This window comes from Nilaparvata lugens, unplaced genomic scaffold, assembly GCF_014356525.2.
Source record: "Nilaparvata lugens isolate BPH unplaced genomic scaffold, ASM1435652v1 scaffold3341, whole genome shotgun sequence".
Taxonomy (NCBI): Eukaryota; Metazoa; Arthropoda; class Insecta; order Hemiptera; family Delphacidae; genus Nilaparvata; species Nilaparvata lugens.
Genome location: NW_024090407.1, coordinates 10,826 through 34,910, shown reverse-complemented (window position 1 = coordinate 34,910; position 24,085 = coordinate 10,826). Strand labels below are relative to the sequence as shown.

Genomic DNA, 24,085 nt, shown 5'->3' with positions numbered 1-24,085 from the left:
ATTGATTATTCAAATCTAGTGGTTGATAATTGCTCAATTCACAACAGGTTAAACAGTTGTTACATTTAGCTGTTTAATTTAGCTTCATCGACAATTTAACTAAATTTCTTAGAAATTATTGTTAAATCTATCTCGTCTAACTATTATCGTTATTTTTATTTTCTTGTATTACTGTATCAAGCTAGTTTTTCAAGCTCTTGTATCATATTTTCAGAAATATTAATCAAAGTATGAAAATTTACTGCTACAAACTTGTGCTGTAGCATCTTTTATGTATATCATACTGTGAGTAACTCAGTACTGATAATCTGATATAATTTGGCAAATGAAGTTTTGTTGTAATGCATCTTTGTGAATTCTTCGCACGATCACTGTCAATACTCCATACAAAATAGATCGTCTACAATTTTGTTAATAATACTGTATCCTACTCATACCATAGGTAAACGATAGCATAAGTAGGTATCCCATGGTATAGGGCGTTTATGTCGCAACTTTTACTGTTATCCCAAGCCGATAGTTCACGTAGTTCTTTCCCATGCAGCTGTGTGAAGCTATTAGTCTCTCAAATTGTGCCGTTCATACACTATCACCCCAACAAAACAGTAAAAATTGACAATAATCGACAGTAATCGGCTTGAGATAACAGTAAAAGTTGCGACATAAATTCCCTATACCATGGGATATCTACTTACGCTATCGTTTCTCTATGATCATACTGTATGATAATGTATCTTACTCATACTGTATAATACTGTAACTTACACTGTATAATACTGTATCATACTCATGCTTTATAATAGAGATTATAACGCAGACAATCATCTGTGATATCTGTGCTGGTACCACAAAGTAGAAGGAATTTCTACTTCTACTCTAATTTCTTTTTTCTACTCTGTGGCTGGTAATCAATATAGAACCAGACATTTACAAAGATACTTGAGTGTACATTCCTATGCTTAATACGTGTTTGAAGTAATATGTTTGCTTCAAAATCAGTCGTGGATTGTTGTAGTAAGCTTCCACTTACCAGAACAATACCAGACAACTATCAGTGGTATCTGTGATGATACTGAACATAGAACCAAACTTTTACAAGGATACTACTCAAGAGTACATTCCTATGCACAATATACGTGTTCGTAGTAATACCTAATAATGTTTGCCTCAAACTCAGTCGTTGATTGTTGTAGCAAGCTACTACTTACCACTTTTTGCAGTAGTAAAACAGTAGGAGAGTAGAAGCTTTTGTGAGGAGATTGGAGATTTTGAAAAACACTGCCATTTAATCGGTTATCGGTGGAATGTTGTACTCTACAGGAATACCGAATTCGCCGCAGTGCTTGAGCTATCATGCAGGGGAACCTTCGCTGCTGTTTTTCGGAGATGATCGCGGTGATATCACGCTGATGCGTTTTCATCAGCCGGCAATCTCTCTGTTCAGGCGAACCTCCACCGATAGAAGTAACAGCTACTTTTGGAGGGTAAGATACTTGTCTCATTTAAGTTCCCCCGTCTAGCGATGATCTCATATATGGCAAAGTCTGATGGCGCTCACGTATAGGTCGTAGCTTTCTGATGAAACTGCAAAGAATATCTTCCATACTAAAACTCCCCCACCCGTATTCCCGATAAACAGCTTTGCCATTGCCATCGGCTTTCAGGGGTGAGTGTTATTCAAACGAGTAAGCTGTTCGCGCTTACACGTTCATAGTTCGCGCTGCTGTCGCCGCTGGGTAAACACTCTAACGCAGACAAACTCCTCTCTTCAAGCGCTTTCAACAATGTCTGTGAATGGTGATAGAAATGAGATAGTCATTTGAGATGGATGAGAAATTAGATGGATGAGACAGTGAGATAGGAGAGTGATGATTCACCAAATACAAAAATTAATCGTAGAAATCCAATCTTATTTTTAAACAAATACAAGTTATTAATATCTAGTTAACGTAATATAATGTGTGATACTATTTACAGTTACAAAATTGCAATCAATTCAGTTTGCCAACAAATAAGAAATAAATTAGACAAAATGCAATACAGTTATGGATGAGATAGTGAGATAGAAGAGTGATGATAATTCACGAAATACAAAAATTAATCGTAAAAATCCAATCTTATATTTGAACAAATACAAGTTATTACTATTTAGTTAACGTAATATAATGTGTGTTACTATTCACAGTTACAAAATTGCAATCAATTCAGTTTGCCACCAAATAACAAATAAATTAGACAAAATGCAATACAGTTATGGATCAGATAGTGAGATAGAAGAGTGATGATAATTCACGAAATACAAAAATTAATCGTAGAAATCCAATCCTATTTTTAAACAAATACAAGTTATTACTATTCAGTTAACGTGATGAAATGTGTGATAGTATTATTTAGTTACCATACAGTTAGTCTACAAAATTGCACTCAATTCAGTTTGCCATCAAATAACAGATAAGTTAGACAAAATGCAATCAAGTTATGGATGAGATAGTGAGAAAGAAGAGTGATGATAATTCACGAAATACAAAAATTAATCGTAGAAATCCAATCCTATTTTTAAACAAATTAAGTTATTTCTTCTATTCTAATGCTAACTATTCAGTTGACGTGATGAAATGTGTGATAGTATTATTTAGTTACAGTTACAGAATTGCAATCGACTTAGTTTGCTATCAAATGAGAAGTAAATTAGACAAAATGCAATAAAGTTATAAAAGAATAATAATTATTATCCAGAAAAATAATAATCTAGGCCTACAGTACTTTATGTTTCGAACTATAGGGAGGTCCACATTATAATGGCAGTGGATTGATTGATTGATTGATTGAGTACTTTATTTATGTATATTACAATATATACTGGCTTAAACACTTATATACAATAGCTTACAATACAGCAAAATTATAGATGAATTTACATAATATAGACTAAGAAAATAATTATTGAACTGCATATGATATGAAAAAGCAATTTGTAATATAATAACTATAGATAATAATTATATTGTTATGCATCTACATAAATTGGCGGAGCTTTGGACATATCAATGTTCATTCTTCGGAAAGAATATTAAAAATATCCTCCCCACTAACTCTCTACCAGCGAGAGAGATAGCGCTATCTGCTTTGTTGAATGATAGACAAGGATAGCAATACCATCGCTAATCAAACACTGCCATTATAACGTGGACCTCACTATAGACATTTTTAGCCAAATTCGCTGTAACTTACTGTATTTCAAGAAAGCTATCTGTCCTATTCAAGAAGAATATTATATAGCCTACCATATTAAGAAAGTAACAAAAAACATTTATATAATCTCTGTATTAGTTATACTACTTGCAGTGAAGTAGGAAGCAATTTATCAAACAGTATCACGTCTATAAAATACCGTAGACCTGATAGATCAGGTCATCTCTAATAAAAATTAGTTAAAGCCTATTGATTAAATTGCAAAAATTTAACAACGTAACAAATCAAAGGTTAATTAATCAAACACTTATCACAAGAGAATGAAATAAAATTAACTATCCAGAACTAAAAAACTAAAAATTAATATATATATATATATATATTCCAATTCAATAGGAACATTTATTGAAATACGCAGTAGGTAAACTTGAGATAAGTAACTAAGTAAGATAACTAACTGCTGTACTTTAGGAATCCTTATATAACTCGATTAGACTGAATCATATCAAATTGAAGCTGTACTTCACATTTGATAGAACTTAATTCAGTAACGTGTATTCCAGTTGATTTGAAAGTCCAAATCCACTAAAAAAGGGGAGGATATATTCCAAGAACGAAGTTCATGATGAACGAAATTCGAAAAAATGTGGAGTATTTTTGTGATGGAAGAGAAGAAAATTGCATTCTCTCAATTATGAGACAACAAAATACTACGCAAATTGCAGCCAGAAGGCAATTGTGATGGTTGAATTCGCCGGATCGGAATTAGGCATTGTGTTGCGGGTCGAGCCATGAGCAATGAAAAAAACGCACAACCCTTCCATGCAATTCGAGTGACGTAATTCAACATAACCCGGTAAACTGTGACAGCAATTTGGACCTTGCATTGGCCGGGCATCCCTCGTTATTAATCAAATTGGTTTGATGCGAGCATCCCATTGCCAAAGAACAAGTAACTAACTTTCCCTGCCATTTCACAATCGTGTACCTAACGAAATAGCATTAATGTCCCAGGATCACCACCTAGGGTGAAATATAAAAGTCCAGTTCTTTTATAGGATTAAAAACCAGGTACCCTCGATGTTTCATGCAGTGAACCATATCCATGAAAAATAATGTTAGATTGCAGTTGCAATGGTCACATCCAGTGTGAAACTAAGTTTTCCAATACGAATCATAAATATTGTCCCTTATCCCCACAATGACAGATAGTAAAATCATAGAGAAACAATAGCTAAAGTAAATATCCCATGGCAAAGGGCGTTTATGTCGCAACTTTTACTTTTATCTCAAGCCAATAGTCGAAGTATTTCTTTCCCAAAAAGGTGTGTGAAGCTGGTAGTCTCTCATATTGTGCCGTTCATACACTCTCACCCCAACAAAACAGTAGAAATCTACAATAATCGATAGTAATCGACTTGAGATAACAGTAAAAGTTGCGACATAAACGCCCTATACCATGGGATATCTACTTACGCTATTGTTTCTCTAAGGTAAAATGTAAATACTCCAAATAGTACAGTAATAGGGAATAAGCTTCATGTACCTACACACTTTGTGTCTCATGACCCGTATCTTGGTTTTAAACCATATTGCTTTAAACGGAGCTACATCAGCTGATGGCTCGAACCACGAATGAAACACATGTATTTCTACACATAAACATAATAGCAGATGAGCGTTATCGTAGATAGTGCATATTCAATTCAATTCGATTTATTTATTGCCAATTTAGAATATTCAAGACATATTACAAACTCTTTAAATGTCGAATATTGATGACTGTGTGAATGCGTGTGTGTATGTGTCTTATCGTTTTCATATGTCCCATTATTCAAGCTCCTATTCACGGACAAGGGCTTTGCGGAAGCTCTTTTGTGAATAGTATTTTTGTTTGCATCGGTTCTCACATAAAATGTTAAGGTTCATTTCCATCATCAGTTGCATTATTCCAAAATGTTTATATGAGTTATGTACTTATAAGTTTAAAGTTTATTTCTACTGTATTATTGATAAATTATGATATAGTGCCAAATTAACCTTTCAGAAGTGCTTAGTATCTTTAAATTGTTAGTTATAGGTATCTGATGAGATGTTTTTTATTTTGTTGTATTGCTGATGTAAACAATAAAACTTGAAACTTGAAACTTTATAATAACAATGAATTATTTCTCCATGTTGATGAGTAAAATTGATTGAATAAAACATTTTTAGGAACTGGAGGGACAAGATCCATGGGTAACGGTGAGTGTGGACCAAAATGTCCATGGAGATGCAGTACGCGAGATCAAGTACATACCTGACAACGGCACAATAGTGAGCTGTAGCAGTGACCCTAATGCAAGTGTCGTCATTCGCTATTTGAGTGGCAAACGTGTGCCTTACATCTTCAAAATGACAAGGGTGAGAAGATATCTAAATTATCCTATCAAGTTACTTCAAGTTATGCGTTGTTTTATAACAACTATGATCTGATGAGTTTCCATTCCAGCAACTGTCCCAAGAATGTTTTATTAATAATTACTATTAAACGAAAATCCCAATTGAATGCTGCAAATCACCCCGAAGACTTCTGCTTCTGCAAATATTGACAACATGGTAAACAGCTAGATGGAAATTCGATGAGCCCTACTATACAATAGTTATTTGTGCAACTAGTGCGCAAAGTGACAGTTTGCTGCACTGAAAGAAACGAGGGCGTTTCTCACGAAAGAGCCGTAGGCGAGGGCGGAATGGCTTCTTGAGTGCAGCAGAGGAACTTTGCGCACGTATTTCACATTAAATTTTCCCTACAGTTACCATTGAATATGAAATGTGGGTAATTATGGGTAAAATTATGGCTGAAATCCATGAAATGTTTGTGTGTGTGCGATGCTGTTATTAATAACAACCTTAATCCATTAAAAAATTTATAATCCAATTGAAGTTGAAAATCCTCAGCCAATGTTCTCATTTTTATTCATTCGAGAATCAGAAAAAATACAATTAGAACAAAAAATTCGCATTCAAAATACACGCCAACAGCTGATTGGGATGGCTGCAAGATGGCTGAAGCGACAAGCGCGCGACTTAGCGGGAAGAATCGTACCTAATTTTGTTTCATCCAGCTTTTTTAGCTCTAGTGCGCAAAGTATTACTTTGCATAATCCAGATTTGCAACATGGCAACACAAAATAGTTGGTGGGTTACATGGAGGATTAGTGCACGAAAACAAAAATTAAGTTGGTAACAATGACTGTGGTTAGATTAAGATAAGAATCATTTCAATGACTACCCTACATTTATGATAAAATCTAGAAATCCAAAACAAAAATAATGTTAGATGAACATAATTAAATAATCATCATTTACGAATTCTCATCGTTTAATAATAAATAATAGTTCTTTTCTATTGATAATTATTATTTCAACTGCAAGCAATGAGAAAAGTAGCAAATATACATTATAAAATTCGAATTTTGAGGTTAAATGATTACCATTCGATACCCATATAAATGATAATAATAAATAATAAAAAACATAAGAATACTACAATGAATATTCTCTGTTGTCTATGTTATTTTTATAAATATTTTTCAGTCCACTTTGAGCATTTTAAAAGCTTAATATTGAAGGAGAGCTGTTTCTATTTGCAGATGATACTGCAGTTATATTCAGGGGTGCAAGCTGGAATGAAACTTACCTAAAAGCCAAAATAGGAATGAAGAAACTGAAGGCATGGTTTGATCAAAACATTCTTATCATGAATGTGGGAAAGACAAAATGTCTGCCTATCGCACTTAGAACATCAAGTGAGCGCCCTAATGACTTGATGCTGAAACTCCATTCTTGCGACGATAACTATAGCATTGACTGCAATTGCCAGACAATTGGGAGAGTAAAAAGCTACAACTATCTAGGTGTTATGATAGACTGTAATCTTAGATATGAAAATCATATAATCAATTTGCAACGTAAGCTCCGAAAAATGATCTATATATTTTACCAGCTTAGCTTCATACTAAATGAAAAAGAAATTAAGTCAGTCTATTTTGCCTATGTCCAATCGATTCTTAGTTATGGTATAATTGCATGGGGTTGAGCGGCTAAAACTACGTTAGAGCCTCTGTATATTATACAGAAGCTGATAATTAAAGCAGGCTTGAAATTAGAGAAGCAGTACCCCACAGAAGCACTTTTCAATTACTCCAGATTACTGACTCTCAGACAAATATATATAAAAAATGTACTTGTTTTTACATTCAGAAATAGGGATTGTATTGTCACAGAAGTAACACATAATTACAATACTAGAAGCTCTGCAAATGTGGGCCTACAGGTCCCTAGAATTATTAAATCAATAAACCGCACAAACCCGTTTTATGTTTCCAACATCCTATTAAGGAAAGCCCCAAACAGAGAAATAGTTGATCCCACTGTTGGTATTCTTGCTTACAAAAAAATTATTTGTAATTGGTTATACGAGACTGGTGCCTGTAAATCTGAACATCTGCTGGAGCCTTTGTACTCTTAATTTATGAAAGAGTAACTCAGACATACCGTTTCAAGAAGTCCCCTAGCTTCGGAAATCAGGAAAAATTTTTGCCATCTGCAAAACTATAATATAAATGACTTGCCTTTTATGTACCTACCTTGATTCTTATTCATCTCCTTTCATTGCCGCTGTTCTTTGCTCATTTTTTTTCTCAAAACTTTTTCTTTTCTCTTTTCATTTTTGAATTTTTCATCTGACACTTTCAATTTCAAATTACTTAGTATATGACGGTACTCGTCCCACACACAAGTCTATGACTCATGTGGGACTATACCTTTATTGCTGGGTCAGAGCACTTTGATTGGGTATTGTGTAGGCTATTCATTACATGTTTATTTTTATTTATTTTTTCCAATGGAGGTTTGTATTTTTTTTTAATCATGTTACTTATTTAATTTACGTTTTGCAAAATAAGACCTTCAAGACTTTGTTGATTATTGGATTCTTTTGTATATCTATCCATTTAGTCATTCAACTATAGCTATTCATGTAGTTTAGCCTAGATCAAAAAATTTGTTCTAATCATTAATCATTGTGTGCTGAATACTTCATTAAAGAGTTATTGAATTGAATTGAATTTTTCTCGGTAATTTGAGCAAAAGCCTAAATTTCTGAATCCTGTTTCAGTACTTTTTGTAAAGTAAAAGTGATTCTTTGCGTTCTGTAATCAGTGCTTGAATGGCCACTTTTCAAGGTAACTGTAGGAAAAAATTATTTCCCGGGCTGACAAATAATTTTTGTGTAGTTGCGCTCATCGAATATCCATCTAGCTGTTCACCCTGTTGTCAATATTTGCAGTCGCAGAAGTCTTCGGGGTGATTTGCAGCATTTAATTGGGATTTTCGTTGAATAATAATTATTCATTAATTAGCATTTGAACAAATGCAATTTCAAACGTTTTATTGCTATGTGGACAGACCGTGTAAACAAACATACTCACATAGGAACAAAATTTTCATTTACAGTAAGGTCAAGTTTCTAATTTAGCCGCAGTTATCGCATTTTCGATAGGTGACGTCATCGCGTTCTCGTCTGATTCTCTCATTCGTTCTCAAGGCATTGAAAACGTCATCTCACCACCGTTTAATGTAATAAGCTATTGAAAAACACTTCATTCACATAAATTAATAAAAACAATATAAAAATCTTTTGTTTTTCAAAAACTTTAAAATAGTTCGTTAGTTAGGGTCGAAACTAGTTGTTGAACTATTTTAAAGTTTTTAAAAAAATGAAGGCTACTTTAAGATTTTTATATTGTTTTCATTAATTAATATTCATGATTGTATGTTTAATGGATCATCGACCTTTCAAGGTCAATGGGCTTGTACTTCCACACACAATTTCTTATAATATAGCCTACTATACCGTATTTCTATTATATTAATCAAGGTACCATGTATTTATGGCCTCTTCAATGTAGAGTACGTACCTATCCTTAATACTCAAGGATTTCCTTTTTCACTAGAAATCTTACCATTTATAAGAAAAAAATGTTGAAATATAGAATCAACTCAGAAATATTATTAGTTTGATTTGAATTTGTGACTTGAATGTGTGTATTCTAGAATCATAATCCTTATTTCTTTTTTCTTTCCCATCCATTCTTGATCACTGTTGCTTTTCGATTCTGCCATATACCATATGATGAATTATGATGATGACCCACATATGATTATCCAAGTTTATACAATTTATATGTTGTTAATTGACCGAGCGAAGTGAGGTCTATGATTCAAGTCGACGGATTTGCATTTCTCTTTATGTTTATATGTTTATATTTATGTTCCTCATTTAAGGCGAAACGCAGCAATAGATTTTTATTAAATTTGTCATGTATGTTCCTTTATGAATTTCGCGTCGACGTATATAAAGGGTTCTTTTTTGAAATTTTGAATATTAAGGATAATACAAAAAGAAAAGGGAGTCTCCTCCTAACGCCAATATTACCGTTTTCACACCGATATCTCGCCGACCGACACAACATACAGACAGGATTTACTCTGATGGACAGTATAGGATGTCTTATATTGTTTTTTGGTTCGTGTTTAAAAATTTCTCCAATAAGTGAATATTCTCTATTCTAAAAAACTGAGTGCTATAAATTATCATTATTAGGGTATTTGGGAACATCTGAATTCAAAAGAATGGTTCGAATAATTATTTTTGGACAGAAAATGTTGTGGAAATATAGAAGACATAACCTCATTTGGACTATTAATGTTACCTAAATTTGGGAGAGAAATAGTACAAGGTATAATTAGTTTTTCTCTCCCAATCTGTGTTCCATTGTAAAAAAAAAGAATAAATAAATGAAATAAGAGGAGGCTGTGGTTTGTAACTGCGTGATGTCTACTGTTCACAGAACTACTTGTAACAGTTTAGTTTATAATGGAGTTCAATACAAGATGTTTGTTATAGAGAATGGAATGCATTTTATTTCATATTTTAAGACAATAGATTCTAGCACAGAATACAGGTGTATAGGCCTACTAACTGTCTATTAACTTTGGGCCTACTGCAACTCTGTATATTCAATTCCATATAGCACTACCTATTAATTGAGCAATCAATCTCATCTCATAAGACTTTACCAAGTAGAGGCTTTGTAGTAAGAGCCTGAGTGATTATTATAACAGTTAGCTATGACTGATGCTGTCAAGCCAATCCAATTCTCACTATCTGCGTAGTTGTGAAGATGATCTTGTGGTAGGTAGTTATTCACTATTTGATTTTGTTTCCTCAATTTTTGTCTATTCTAAACTCCATAATGTTCTTTATTAACTGAATTGAGAAGATCCAAGATCATTCACAGACTATTTTCCTTATTCAGGGAGTGCGGTGTTTCCACTTGGACAGAGGACTGAAGCTGCTAGTGACTGGGAGCACAGATAACGTTGTTCGCATATGGAATCCAGTTGTAAATCGAATGCCCATAGCTGTTCTGTATGGTCACAAGACTTCCATCGTTGATGTCAGGATTTTGAGGCAGTATAATGCAGCTCTCAGTATCTCTGTGGATGGAGTGAGTGATACAAAAAATGATATGTTTGTATGATGCTACTGAATTTCCATTTAATTTGTAATCAATTCTCCAAGAATAAATACAATATTATTATGTATTTTATCAAAAATGGCGAAAATATTGATCACAATGGAATATTATTTGATGCCACTTATAATGAATGAAGAGATTATTGTTAATTCATCACTGAAAGTTGTCAATTGTTAATATCAGCTCTATAATAATTTCATTATATCAATTGGAATGAATGCTGAGAATTCAAGAGAATTGGAATTATAAACAATCAATCAATCAATTTATTACCATTCAAATTACATTACATTACATTTATTACATTCCTTAATCACAACATCAAATTAATGATTGGGAGAGAATCAGCAGGATAAACCCAAAACTGTTCCTCTCCCTAATTTTGATAAAAATGTCCAAATGAGGTTATGAAAACACTTTTATAAAGATCACAAAAATTTACAGTCCAAATATACATTATACTAAAAATTTTCTATCTCGGTTGATCATAAAGATGAAACAAATTATTATTACACTTGAAAATGCATTAATTGATAAACAGCGCGAATACCTAGAATAAGACCTGAATAATGTTGATCAACATGAAAAGCAACTCAGCAGAGTGAATAGCTTGGCAGCGATGGATGAATATTGAAACAGCCATATTTAGGAGTATTAAAAAGTTTCTTTCGGAAGCATCAATCTAATATAGATGATAAAGATATATACAGGTGGTTCCTGTATATTAATCCACTATTAAAAATCTCAATACCAGAATTCCAATATAGGTGATACAGATGAATGCAGGTGATTCTTGTTCTTCCAAGATTAACATTGATATCTGAATACGTGATAAAAATTTAGAAATTGGGGTACCTTAATTTTTTCCCTTACCTATGGTAATAGGGCAAGAAAAGTAAAAATTGTAAAAGTGCCTATTGATGATAATAAGTGTAGTTCAATAACGTTGTCACGAATGGTTATAATTAGTTCCATAGACTCAGGTTCTTCGGGTGAACAATGTGGAATACTCAGATGAAATTAAAATTGGCTCGTTGGAGTGAATGATATTATTTTATAATATCATTTATTTTATAATATCAATTTTGTAATATTATTATTACGCGCCGGCCTGATAATCAAGAGAGCCCAAGTTCGAATGTCAACCGGGGCAAAAGTCTTTGACCACAGCATAATCACATAGATACGGCCACCCCTTCCTTCGTCTACCTAAAAAGTAGTCGTCTTCTCTCATCATCATCATCCCTCTCACTCATTACCCACGTTCAAACCCAAGAGCTTATGTGGACATCACCCTCACTCAGTATTAATATTAAATTATTTTATAATTACATTTGGTAGCATATTTATTAAATTCACAATATTATAAATAATTCTAATTTGAAAGTTTACTTAACGAGTTGATGTTTAATAGTCTGTATTCTTGTGTGTCGTAATTTATGTTAAAAATGTCAAATTTCTCCTTATAGACGAACATTATATTATCTGTTTTCCTTCTAGGTATTTAAAGTTTGGGACATTGAGGACAACTGTTGCCTTCAAACTATAGGGCTTGACATTCCAGTATTTACAATAGTGGGAAAAATGATCGAGTTTGGCTCGAAGACAATCTATCCGGGTCCATCATCAGCCAAACCTCCACTGGCTCGTCAGCCCAAGTCGTCCAAGAAATCATCCTTGAAGCAGTCACATCCCGCGTCCTTACTCTCCACTGCATCAGTCACCACCAAACCAAGCTATACAACCACAGTGTAAGTTCAATAATTCTATGATATATTTGTCACATCACATAACCAATCAGCTCTATTGTGGATATAAGAAAAGTCTGCTTCCAATACTATTTTTTTTAAATTATCTTAATTTTTTTTCCAATAATTTTTTAAAAGAAGCAAATGTAGGATGGAAGTGATCGATGAAGGTTTGTAGTATGCCTTTCCTATTGTTGAATTTGACGCTTGATTTATAGACTGAATCGGAGAAATATTTTAGAAATAAATAAGTGATACATCAGTTCACAATTATTGACACAGCTCAATAGATTTCTCCACCTAAAGCCCAGCACACACACATCGATTTTTGTTCGTACGATATTTTGCCGTCCTTATGAATTCTATCAGATTAAACGGAACTTGACAAACATCATCTATAATGATAATAATAAATAAATAATAAATTCATTATTCTTCCAATTTATACATTACACATAATCAGAAATTAGGAATAGTACAGTTCATATCTCAACACAATCTTGCACATTATAAATAAAATGAAGATAATATAAAGATAATAAGATAATACAATTACACGTTGCACAAAGAAATCACAATAACTCATCTACATCAAAAGAAGAATAAATAATTTCAAGTACCCCGAGGACTAAAAGTCCTGATTGGGGCGCTATCATATTTTTAATTAAGAAAAAAAGCAATGAATCATTTTGCATAATATGACAGGGTGAGGAATTTTAGTTTAAATAATACATGAATATTACCATTTTAATCTATTTTTCCTTCATTTGGAAAGAATAACCATAATCAATGCACATTCCAAGCAATTAGCAGACTCGAAAATTTCTTTTTATAATTGCCGTCCATAATTATCAACATTATAGGAAAAAAACTCATGTAGCTTTAATAATATTATCTTCACACAATTTCTAAGAGAGAAAGAAGACATTCATCCAATGAAACCCGCATAAATGAATTCATATCTATTCTACTCTTGAAAATAAACTCTCCACATCATTTGTAATAGAAGCCAAGCTTTTACTTCATTTTAAAAATGTTTTTTATTATTGATTTGCTTCAATTCTACCGGCAAGTTGTTGAATGTTCGGGGGGGGCTACATACAAGTAAAATCTTCGGAATATTTCCTTATATGGTCATCTGTTTAATCCAATAGGTTTTATAAGGACGGCAAAATATCGTACAAACAAAAATCAATGTGTGTGTAGCTAACCTAATAAAGAAATTTCTTCATTTTCAATTTCATTTAATTCACATCAAAATTTATCCTCTGAGATACGGAAAGAAAATAATGCTTCTTCATTGAATTGATCTGATTGTGAATTGATCCTAAAGCGAATTATGAAGCAGTGAAAGTGTATGTTGTTTGCAGAGGCAGTGAGTGGTTGCGTCCTCAAATAGTGGTTGTCTGCTGCAATTACGCGGTTACGTTACCGCTGACGCGACACGCGATCGCTGAGTGTCTGCCGCCCCCGCTGCGTGAAAAGGAGCCGCTAGTGCCTTCGCCATGGCTCAGAGCCGATGCTCGCACCGCACAAATTGTCACACCTCAAGAGCCGCCTGATACATCCAAGTATGAGCACATCATTTGTTATTGTCAAGAAGTTGAAATGCATGAGTTCGAATAAAACATTGTTGTTGGAGAAACACTATTATATAGATAAGATATGTTTTTTCCTACAGTTACCTTGAAAAGTGACGATTCCTGCACTGATCACAGAACGCAAAGATTCACTTTTCCGCTCTAGTGCGGGAAAAAATTTTTCTGCACTCCAGATTTGCAACATGGCAACACAAAATAGTTGGTGGGTTATATGGAGGATTAGTGCACGAAAACAAAAATTAAGTTGGTAACAATGACTGTGGTTAGATTTTGATAAGAATCATTTCAATGGCTACCCCACATTTATGATAAAATCCCAATCTAGAAATCCAAAACAAGAATAATGTTCATCTAAATCATAATTAAATAATCATCATTAACGAATCTCATCATTTAATAATAAATAATAGTTCTTTTCTATGATAATTATTAGTTCAACTGCAAGAAATGAGAAAAGTAGCAATATACATTATAAAAATTTGAGGTTAAATGATTACCGTTCGATATTCATATAATAAAAATAATAAAAAACATAACATACTACAATAAATATTCTCTGTTGTCTATGTTATTCTTATAACATAGTATGTATATGTATTTAAAATTTATTAGTTAATTTTGATAGATATGTATTTCCAATTTATATTTTGTTGACGAAGCCTATTCATTGATGTTTATATGTTTAATGGCAAATAAAATTTCTTATTCTTATTCTTATTCTATACATATTTTTCAGTTTACTTTGAGCATTTTCTCGGTAATTTGAGCAAAAGTCTAAATTTCTGAATCGTGTTTCAGTAATTTTTAGCTGGATGAAACAAACTTAGGTACGATTCTTCCCGCTAGCTTGTCGGTCGCACGCTTGTCGGTTCAGCCATCTTGTTGTGTTCAGCCATCTTGCAGCTCGGTTCAGCCAACAAGCTGTTGGCATGTATTTTGAATGTGAATTTTTTGTTCCATCTGTATTTTTTTTGATTCTTGAATGAATAAAAATGAGAACTTTGAACTTCAATTGGATTATTAATTTTTAATGAATTAAGGTTGTTATTAATAACAGCATCACACACACACACAAACATTTGATGGATTTCAGTCATCATTTTACCCACAATTACCCACTTTTCATATTCAATGGTAACTGTAGGAAAAGTTTAATGCGAAATATGTGGCAAAGTTCCTCTGCTGCACTTAAGAAGCCATTCCGCCCTCGCCTATGGCTCGGGCGTATACGTTTCTTTCGGTGCAGCAAACTGTCACTTTGTGCACTAGTTGCACAAATAACTATTTTGTCATTCTTACTCAGTTGGAGCTGTTTTCCATGCATCAAATCAAGCCGGTAAACAGCTGTTTGCAGAACAAGAAAACATGTGATTTTCATTACAGCATACTATACTGTAAAGAGATCATATGGTTTTCTTTACAGTCGAGTATGTTTCCCAGTTCCGAAATTGGAACATTCAAATTGATTCAAATAGCTATATAGTCTTAGCGTTATTGTCTTCAGTTGTTATATTGGTAACAATAATTTAAACTTCTTATTGTTGAGAACTTTAATGAGAAGAAGAGGGTGAGTTAATAATATCTAAGTAACTAATAGAATAACTCAAATATTAATAGAACTCATCTAATAAGTTTCAAGTTATAAGAACTCATCTGACATTTTTTAACATTAGCCTTTATTATTCTATTTGAGCTAGATGGGCTGTTATGACCTAGGAGCTATGGGCTAGGTCATGTTTATAGAATGCAGTAATTCGAACAGCAGAAGGTTACAGTTTCTCAGCAATATTATTCTTTCTGAGAAAAGTATGACAAAAAATATTGTACGTAACTTTTACGGTAACGTATTTACCGCATTCATATGATAATTCTGCCCGAAACTACGTTTCGGGCAGAAACAATCATACTTATGCGGTAAACTACCGTTACCGGACTTGTGACGTAAAGTACTATAACCTTATAAGTATGAGCTCTCAGCATTATAGTAGAGAAGAGCTGGCACAAGAGATATTCTATGGTATAGTTAGTTTATGTTTCAAGTTTCTAGCCGATTCCTTGTTAAATCAAGCCGATTTCCTGGAATACTGTCTATTATTACTGTTTGGCTGGGCAGAAGTCTGAGAACTACTTAGTATGAGAGACTATCAGCATCACATAGCTCCAAGAAAAAGAACTAGAACTATCAGTTTGAGGTCACACTGAAAATGGGAACATAAACGTCCTTTACAACGGGATATCTTCTTCTGATATCCTATCTCTATGGTATTTTTCTCAAGCAATTGAATTGAATGAATTCCAAAAGGTATAAACTAGAGAAAATTGTTCCCACACAAAAAATAGTGTTCCTTAGCGTATTCCCTGTTTCTTCGTTTCTAGCCCCACCTACTACCATAGGTATGGAAAGTATTGCTTTCAGAGAAATTGAGAATACCCCAATTTCGAGTTTTCTATTTGTTTCGAGGTCACATGAGTCCGAAAACATGATTTTTTACCTCTATTTCCTTCAGTCTTCATTTTACAAATGAAGGCATTATTGCAAAAGGTGTCTCTCCATTTTCAAAATCGAGGGCTTCGGAAGAGAATTAAGCGTGAAAAATTTATATTCCTTTTCAGATTTGCTAGGAGAACAAGATCTAAATTCATCTCAACTTTCCTCTCATATGAGAGGTATCATCTTAAATAATTAGAGGACATTCTTTTCAAATAAAACTGAACCATCTTGTATAATCTGTAACCCAATATTTAATTTTCAATTTCAATTCAGTTTATTTCCAAAAAACATAATACACGAATAAGAAATGCAATATACAACATATTTTGGAATCCCCCTACTGGACTATCCATCTGTGTGTAGGGGGGGAATTCCACTTTATACATAATAAGCTTAATCTGCTCATAGAAGTAAATAATAGAGAATACACTTATATTATGGATGTATTATTATTATTATTCTGATTATAAAATAGATAATATATTGTGCTGATGTATATTTAAGAATGAGTATGTAGGAATATGTATGTAGGAATAAGTATACTTAATACCTTGATTGATTAAAAGAATAAATAAAAAGAAAAAACAATATTTTTTGAAGACCGCAGTGGCAGGGATTCCAGAAATTTTCAGAAGAGAGAACGAAAAAAAAGCATTAACCAGAAAGGCAAAACAGTCATATCGGTTATATCAATGATAAAATAAATACCAATCAATTGTCTGGAAACCTTAAAGTCGTGTTGGTTACCAAGCATAACGAGATTGGAGTAGTTCTTCTGAAGCTTCCCAACAATCTGGTACAGCCACCTGTCCACCCTCTTCCTAAACACTACCAAACTAAATGCCTCTGCTTCCCTAATCACCCCTGGCACATTTCTGTACAAGATATGGGCCAGGTATGAAGGATTTGTCAATTCAGAGCCGTGAGTCAGCTGAGGTATCTCAAAGTTGTAATTGGATCTGTGGCGAGTTGAGTAGCTATGGTTAACTGTTTCTCCCAGAAGTTCAGTTTTGTATTTTTTGATGTGGATCAACAAGGATTTAATAAAAAGTTGTCTAACATTCAGTACGGGAAAGTCTCTCTTTAAAATTGTTTTTATAATTGATCTTTGGGTGACTGCGAGAGGCTCAATGACTGAGGAGGAAGCCCCTCCCCAAGCTAGAATTCCATAGTATTATAGATTGGACATAGGCAAAGTAAACTACTTTGCACTGATCCAACTCAGAACATTACTAAGCTCTGAAATGCGTGAAGCAGCTTTCTGAGCCTATTCTTAGCACACTGGACATGTTGTACCCAACTCATCTTGGAATCCAAGACAACGCCCAGGTATTTGTAATGATCACGCGCTCAATCATACTACAATTACATCCAACAGACCTGGGATTATTACAAGAATGCATCGTTAGTATTAGAGAGCCTGGATCAGCTTGATTTCTTGTAACTATTGGCATAAACTTCGTTTTTTTCCACATTACTGTAAGCTATTGTGATCAAACCAGTTCTTTATTTTTGACAAATCAATTGAAGCACATGTAGGCCTCCTCCCAAGTGCTCCCAGTAGACACTAGTGCTGTGTCATCAGCAAACAGATACAACTCACCTTCAACTACTAATTTTAGCCTTGATATCAGAAAACAAATGTATTACAGCTACCTAATAAAATAATATATCCGCCTTCATTTTACGTCCTTTTAGTTTTTTATTTACTTTTGTATTCAGCTGCTAGTGTCCCAGATCCTTTATGCTCCTGACACGTATCTTGAATATCGAATATGCATCGGGAGAAACTTCGTTTCTGACTACTTATAAGTTATACAAATTGAGTTCTCACCTACAATAATAGATGCTATGCAAGTTGCACTATCTCACTAGTACCATGAAAACTAGATATCGATATCGATATTAATATAGACTCCCTTATAACATGAAGGATTTGGAATACACGTGCATCCTATAATTGAATCTTCACTGAATAGAGTGTGGGAGTTAACATCACACTTTGCTTCTAATGGAACTTGCAAGATATCCATCATACATGAGTCTAGTAGACTTCAATGCAATATTGTGTAACAGCGTTATATATTACAGCAGCATTGTATTATTGCACAGCTTTATCATCTAATGCTTACTGATATACGAGTATACATTGACTCCCTTCCATTGGTCAGATATAGAGACATGATTGGAACTTCTATGTGTTCCACTTATATTGAATGAAAAAGACTAAGAAATTGTCAAAAACCACTGATTTATTGATAATTAGAAAGACCGTTTTCGGTTATTCCACCATTGTCAATCTCTGATAAACTGAGTTTATCTTTCTAATTATCAATAAATCAGTGGTTTTTTGACAAGTTCTTAGTCTTTTTCATTCAATATGAATAATTACCACAATATCAACTTCTCAACTACACAAAAAGTGTTCCACTTATTCTGAGGATGGGAGATTTTTAAGTGATTGATTTATAATGAATTTAGCTAAATGTATAATGGGTAATAGTTCAGAATAATCAGATTCTAGACTTGTATCAAGGTTTGGTGCCGGTTGCACAATTGCCGGTTAAATTTTAATAGTGATTAATTCCACAGAACCAATCAGAGAAGCCGTCTTATCAAAAAGGCCATTGGTTCTCGTGGATTTAATCACGGTTAACATTTAACCAGCTTTTGTGCAACCGGGCCTTATTTATAGTTATTATGTTAACAGTAACAGTCTTTGCTACAATAACAGACTTAGTGACTATAGCCCTAGTGACTATATTAATTAGTTAAAGGATAATATTCTCTACAGATAGAAATTACTGAGATATTGAATTTATTCAAATTCTAATGAATAATTATTTATTATTGAACGAAAATCCAAATTCAATGCTGTAAGGAAAGACTTCTGTTAATGCAAATATTGAATTTCCATCCAGCTGTTAACCCTGTTGTCAATATTTGCAGTAGAAGAAGTCTTCGGGGTGATTTACAGCATTTAATTGGAATTTTCGTTCAATAATAACTAGCCTATTGATAATATTTTCGTTATTCTCTTTTGATCCAGGCTGTCGTCTCTTTCGGATGATCGAGACTTATCGGAAGTCATTTCTCCAAGAGCACTGAAGTTCATCAGACATGGACCTTCAGATTTCAAACCAAAATTCCGATCACTTTTGAGTCCTGCGTACGGACTTTATCAATCCAGAACCCAGCAACAAGTTCAGGATGATGATAAGCATGTGAGTCATTGCAAATAACATTTTTCAACCCTGCATTACTCGCGCGTGGTCAGTATGACCCCGGAGGGAATTTTTGTGATGTAATGATTCTGCAGTTAGCACTACTGATATGAATGCCTTAAGCTGCGTTTACACCAAAGTTATTAACAAAATGTTCATTTCTCCGTCCTTATAGATTCTATCTTATACTATCAAACGAGCAATTTCTGTTTATATGTTTATATTTATATCACCTATATTATACTGTATGATATTATACATATCATACATATCTGTATGTGACCGGATCTGGAAAACAGCTCTAACGATTCTCACAAAAAATTGGAAGAAAGTGGGTTTATGATATGATAATTCGATTGCACTTGGTCTCAACCCTGGGATAACTCGCTGAAGGACATGGGAAAGAAAGGATGAATATGTCCTTGGAAAAACAGCTGGAAATTTTGTCGTCTGTCGAAACCGTAATGGAAGTGAGTGAACCAGTGCATATACTATTCCCTGATCTCACGAGAAGAAAAATTCAGCAAGAAAAAATTATTTTCGTTTATTTTTTTTTAGAAAACATGTTGACTTCATAAAGTCCAAAATGGTAACTAGATGCTGTTAGTGTAGAATAGTACATAGTACATAGTATATTAACAGATATTGTAGCAAACATAGTATATCATTCTAAATCGAATTCATAGTATATCTATTTGTAATTGATGATTTATTCATCATATGTATGATAAGTTATGTTCAATCTAATATAATCTATAAAGACGGAGAAATAAACCTTTTTTTAATAACTTTGGTGTAAACGCAGCTTCAGTAGCTTCCTGTTCCAGTGTCTATTTGAAAGCACTCACTTAGAACTCTGCTACCTGTAACGGTTGTTGTGATAACTCATTTTTTAGGCTGTTGTCATATATTTACTGTACTATGATAAATATGAAACATGAACTAGTTATGAGTATTATTTGTTTTTTTAACCTGTTCTAGATGAGACTCTACATTTCTGAAAAATGTGAAAAAAGTTAAAGATTACACAATGATTATAATGATAGTAACAGCATATTATCTTCTGAACAGTAATGATTTAAACATGATTCCACAACTCTCAAATACAACTCTCTCTTGCTCATAACTGTTTTTTAAACATAACTAGGCTTACAATAGCCAAAATAACATCACTATAATGTCGGCTTATGCACTAGTTCCTAATGAATTAAAATTTAAATATCGGGGCATTGTGCTTCGCTCGTTATTTATTTATAAACTATTGCTAAACAGAATACAATTATTTAAAATGATTGGGGAAGGACTAACAGGCACAGCCCAAAACTATTTCTTCCCCGAATTTTGATTTATACACTACAAATAGTCCAGAAAGTAGGTTATGTCCCACACCCTTGAATTCAGGTTCAATTTTCAGTACAATAATTTGAAAACAAAAAAGTTCTAATTTAGATTGTTTACAAACCAAATTGAATAATAAAATAACACTCACTAATCACTTAAAATTTTCAAATAATGACTAACTTTGAAAATTATGATATACTCAGGTTTAGTATGATTATCATGTCATGTCAACAAATCAGATTATTTTGATCATCCGATTAAAATTTCTAGATAATATTTCTCGCTGATTGATTACACAGCTGGAAATAATTCTGTCTCTCTCCCACACACTCATCTTCCAATTCGTCGACAGACGACGAAATTATCATCTGTTTTTCCAGGGATGAGTAATTGTTATTCTTTTTATGTCCTTCAGCGAGTTTTCCCAGGGATGAGACCAAGTGCAATCGAATTTTTATATCATAGACCTACTATATTCCAAATTTATTGAAAATTGTTATAGCCGTTTTCGAGATCCGTTGAACATAAATAACCAGATATAAAAATATAAACAGATCTACAGAAATTGCTCGCTAAATATAATAGGATAGGATAACCAGATATAAAAATATAAACAGATCTACAGGAATTGCTCGCCTTATATTAAGGATATCTTTGTAGGTATAAATTCACAAAGTTATAACTGAATGATTATTGAAAATAATGAAGATGGAATTCAACGCGAATCATGATGTTATAGTTTTCAGTTGGACCATAAAAGGTGTAAAGCTTTGAAAGGCTTTCCCTCTTCACGCGGGATTTGTAAAAAGTTAGTCTCCATTTCTAGATACATGTTATACGCTACGATTTCTCTCTATACATTCAAATATATTTTCTTTCAAAATTTTCCTCTCGATTTTCCAGATGGCAAGCATGGTGGAACAATGCGCTCCTCATTTGGCACTGAAACTTTATCACCCCGAAGAAATAAAATTCTCGCAGCCTCTTCCCGTCACACGCCGTATGAAAAGTTTCGATCTTTCTTCGCCGCAGAAACTGATGAGAGTGAAACTGAAATCTGATACATCAAGCTCTATTCAAGGATCCTGCAACGGCAGCACTTTGCATTCTATCAATAGTCGCACTGACACCAACACCAATACTAATTTCAAGTGATGAGACTAACTTTGAACTAACACTGAACTTTTCAAACAATACTATTGTTTTTGACCCTTGTAAGCTGTCCTCCTGATGATAATTGTCATATTGTTGACCGAGCGAAGTGAGGTCTAAGATTCAAGTTGACGGTTTGGCATTTCCCTTAATGTTTATATGTTGTGCATTTACGGCGAAACGCGGTAATAGATCTTCATGGAATTTGACAGGTATGTTCCTTTTTTAATCGCGCGTCGACGAATATGCAAGGTTTTTGGAAACTTTGCATTTCAAGGATAATATAAAAGGAAAAAGGAGCCTCCTTCATACGCCAATATTAGAGTAAAAATCAGACTATAGAATTATTCATCATAAATCAGCTACAAGTGATTACACAGATTGTGGAGAAGCCAGTCTATGCTGTATTTCCATAAGGTTTATAGTTTCAATCAGGTACTTGTGGATGAGAATACTGCGTGAGGTCTACTGTTCACAGAACAACTAGTATATTAAGGTGCGTACAGATATACGCGCCGCGAACTTGAGCAATTCACTTTTAATCAGCTGACTATATCTGTATTTCTACGGAAACGGTAAGATACAGATATAAAAAGCTTGGCATCAGCTGATTAAAAGTGAATTGCTCATGTTCGCGGCGCGTATATCTTTAAGCACCTTTATGTATCATTAATCTGGGAATATAGGTCTAAATTCGAACACAAAATTGAATCACATGAGAAATAAAATGGCATTGAAGCTTGGATTACACAAAAAAACTGTCAAGTTATCCAGTAAGTGTTTTACAGTTTTGAATTGAACAGTACTTTCAATATCAAAATCCAATGATAAATTTTGGATTATAAAAAAAACTGTCAAGTGTTATCCAGTAAGATTTTTACAGTTTTGCATTGAACAGTAGTTTTGAAATTAAAATTCAATGATAAAGTTATCATTAAAGATGCAGTGTTTTAATATTGTTCATTTTCCGAAACGTTCCCCAACATCCATTCCGAACTGCGATGTATAACACATGGTTCTAATCCTATTATATTAAGCGAGCAATTCCTGTATTTATATAACTGGTTATTTTTATATCAAGTTATTTTTATATCTGGTTATTTTTATATCAAGTTATTTTTATATCTGGCTATTTTTATATCTGGTTATTTATGTTTAACGGATCTCGAAAACGACTCTAACGATTTTCACGAAATTTGGAACATAGTAGGTTTATGATATAAAGAGTCGATTGCTCTAGGTCTCATCCTAGGGAAAACTCGCTGAACAACATTCAAAGGATAATTCATCCTTGTTTGAAACAGCTGTGGATAGTAGAAAAGTGAGTATGTGAAAAATCAAAATATCGCATCCCAGAAATTCATAAGATGACGTATAGCCAGCTGTGAAATATAAAAACGATCATTTTAGAGAATTGTGTTCTGTTTATCAATAAATAAAAATAATGAGCGAAGCTCGGTGCCCTGATATTGTTTTATACAACGACGTGCAATTGATTATTTGAGTACTTCAGCCAGTAAAAAACAAATTTGCTTATTAACTTTTACAATTGTATAAAATGCACTGATAGTCCTTTGAACGAGGCTATTTTACAGAAACTTAATCCGATAACGATCCTTGAACCTCCCCGTAGTTGTGTGAAAGTTCCAAAACTTTTCCAATGTAATCAGATGATACTCAGTCATAATCGAATATCCCCTAGCATCGTTTACCTTTATTTATGATTGAAATTTATTTCTATTTAAATTAA

General features: G+C 33.3%; 2 protein-coding genes across 2 annotated transcripts; both read left to right on the top strand.

The window, feature by feature from the left end:
- Positions 1-1,304: 1,304 nt before the first annotated feature.
- On the top strand, positions 1,305-10,781 carry LOC120355600 (WD repeat-containing protein on Y chromosome-like). The gene is made up of 3 exons (XM_039444174.1): positions 1,305-1,484; positions 5,407-5,595; positions 10,557-10,781. Exons 1-3 carry the CDS (start codon positions 1,305-1,307, stop codon positions 10,779-10,781), a joined length of 594 nt encoding a protein of 197 aa, XP_039300108.1.
- Positions 10,782-12,337: 1,556 nt separating this feature from the next.
- On the top strand, positions 12,338-22,515 carry LOC120355601. The gene is made up of 4 exons (XM_039444175.1): positions 12,338-12,529; positions 13,897-14,097; positions 19,668-19,842; positions 22,087-22,515. The coding sequence occupies exons 1-4, from the start codon at positions 12,363-12,365 to the stop codon at positions 22,336-22,338; spliced, it is 795 nt and encodes a 264-aa protein (XP_039300109.1). The 5' UTR covers positions 12,338-12,362; the 3' UTR covers positions 22,339-22,515.
- The last annotated feature ends 1,570 nt before the right edge of the window (positions 22,516-24,085 follow it).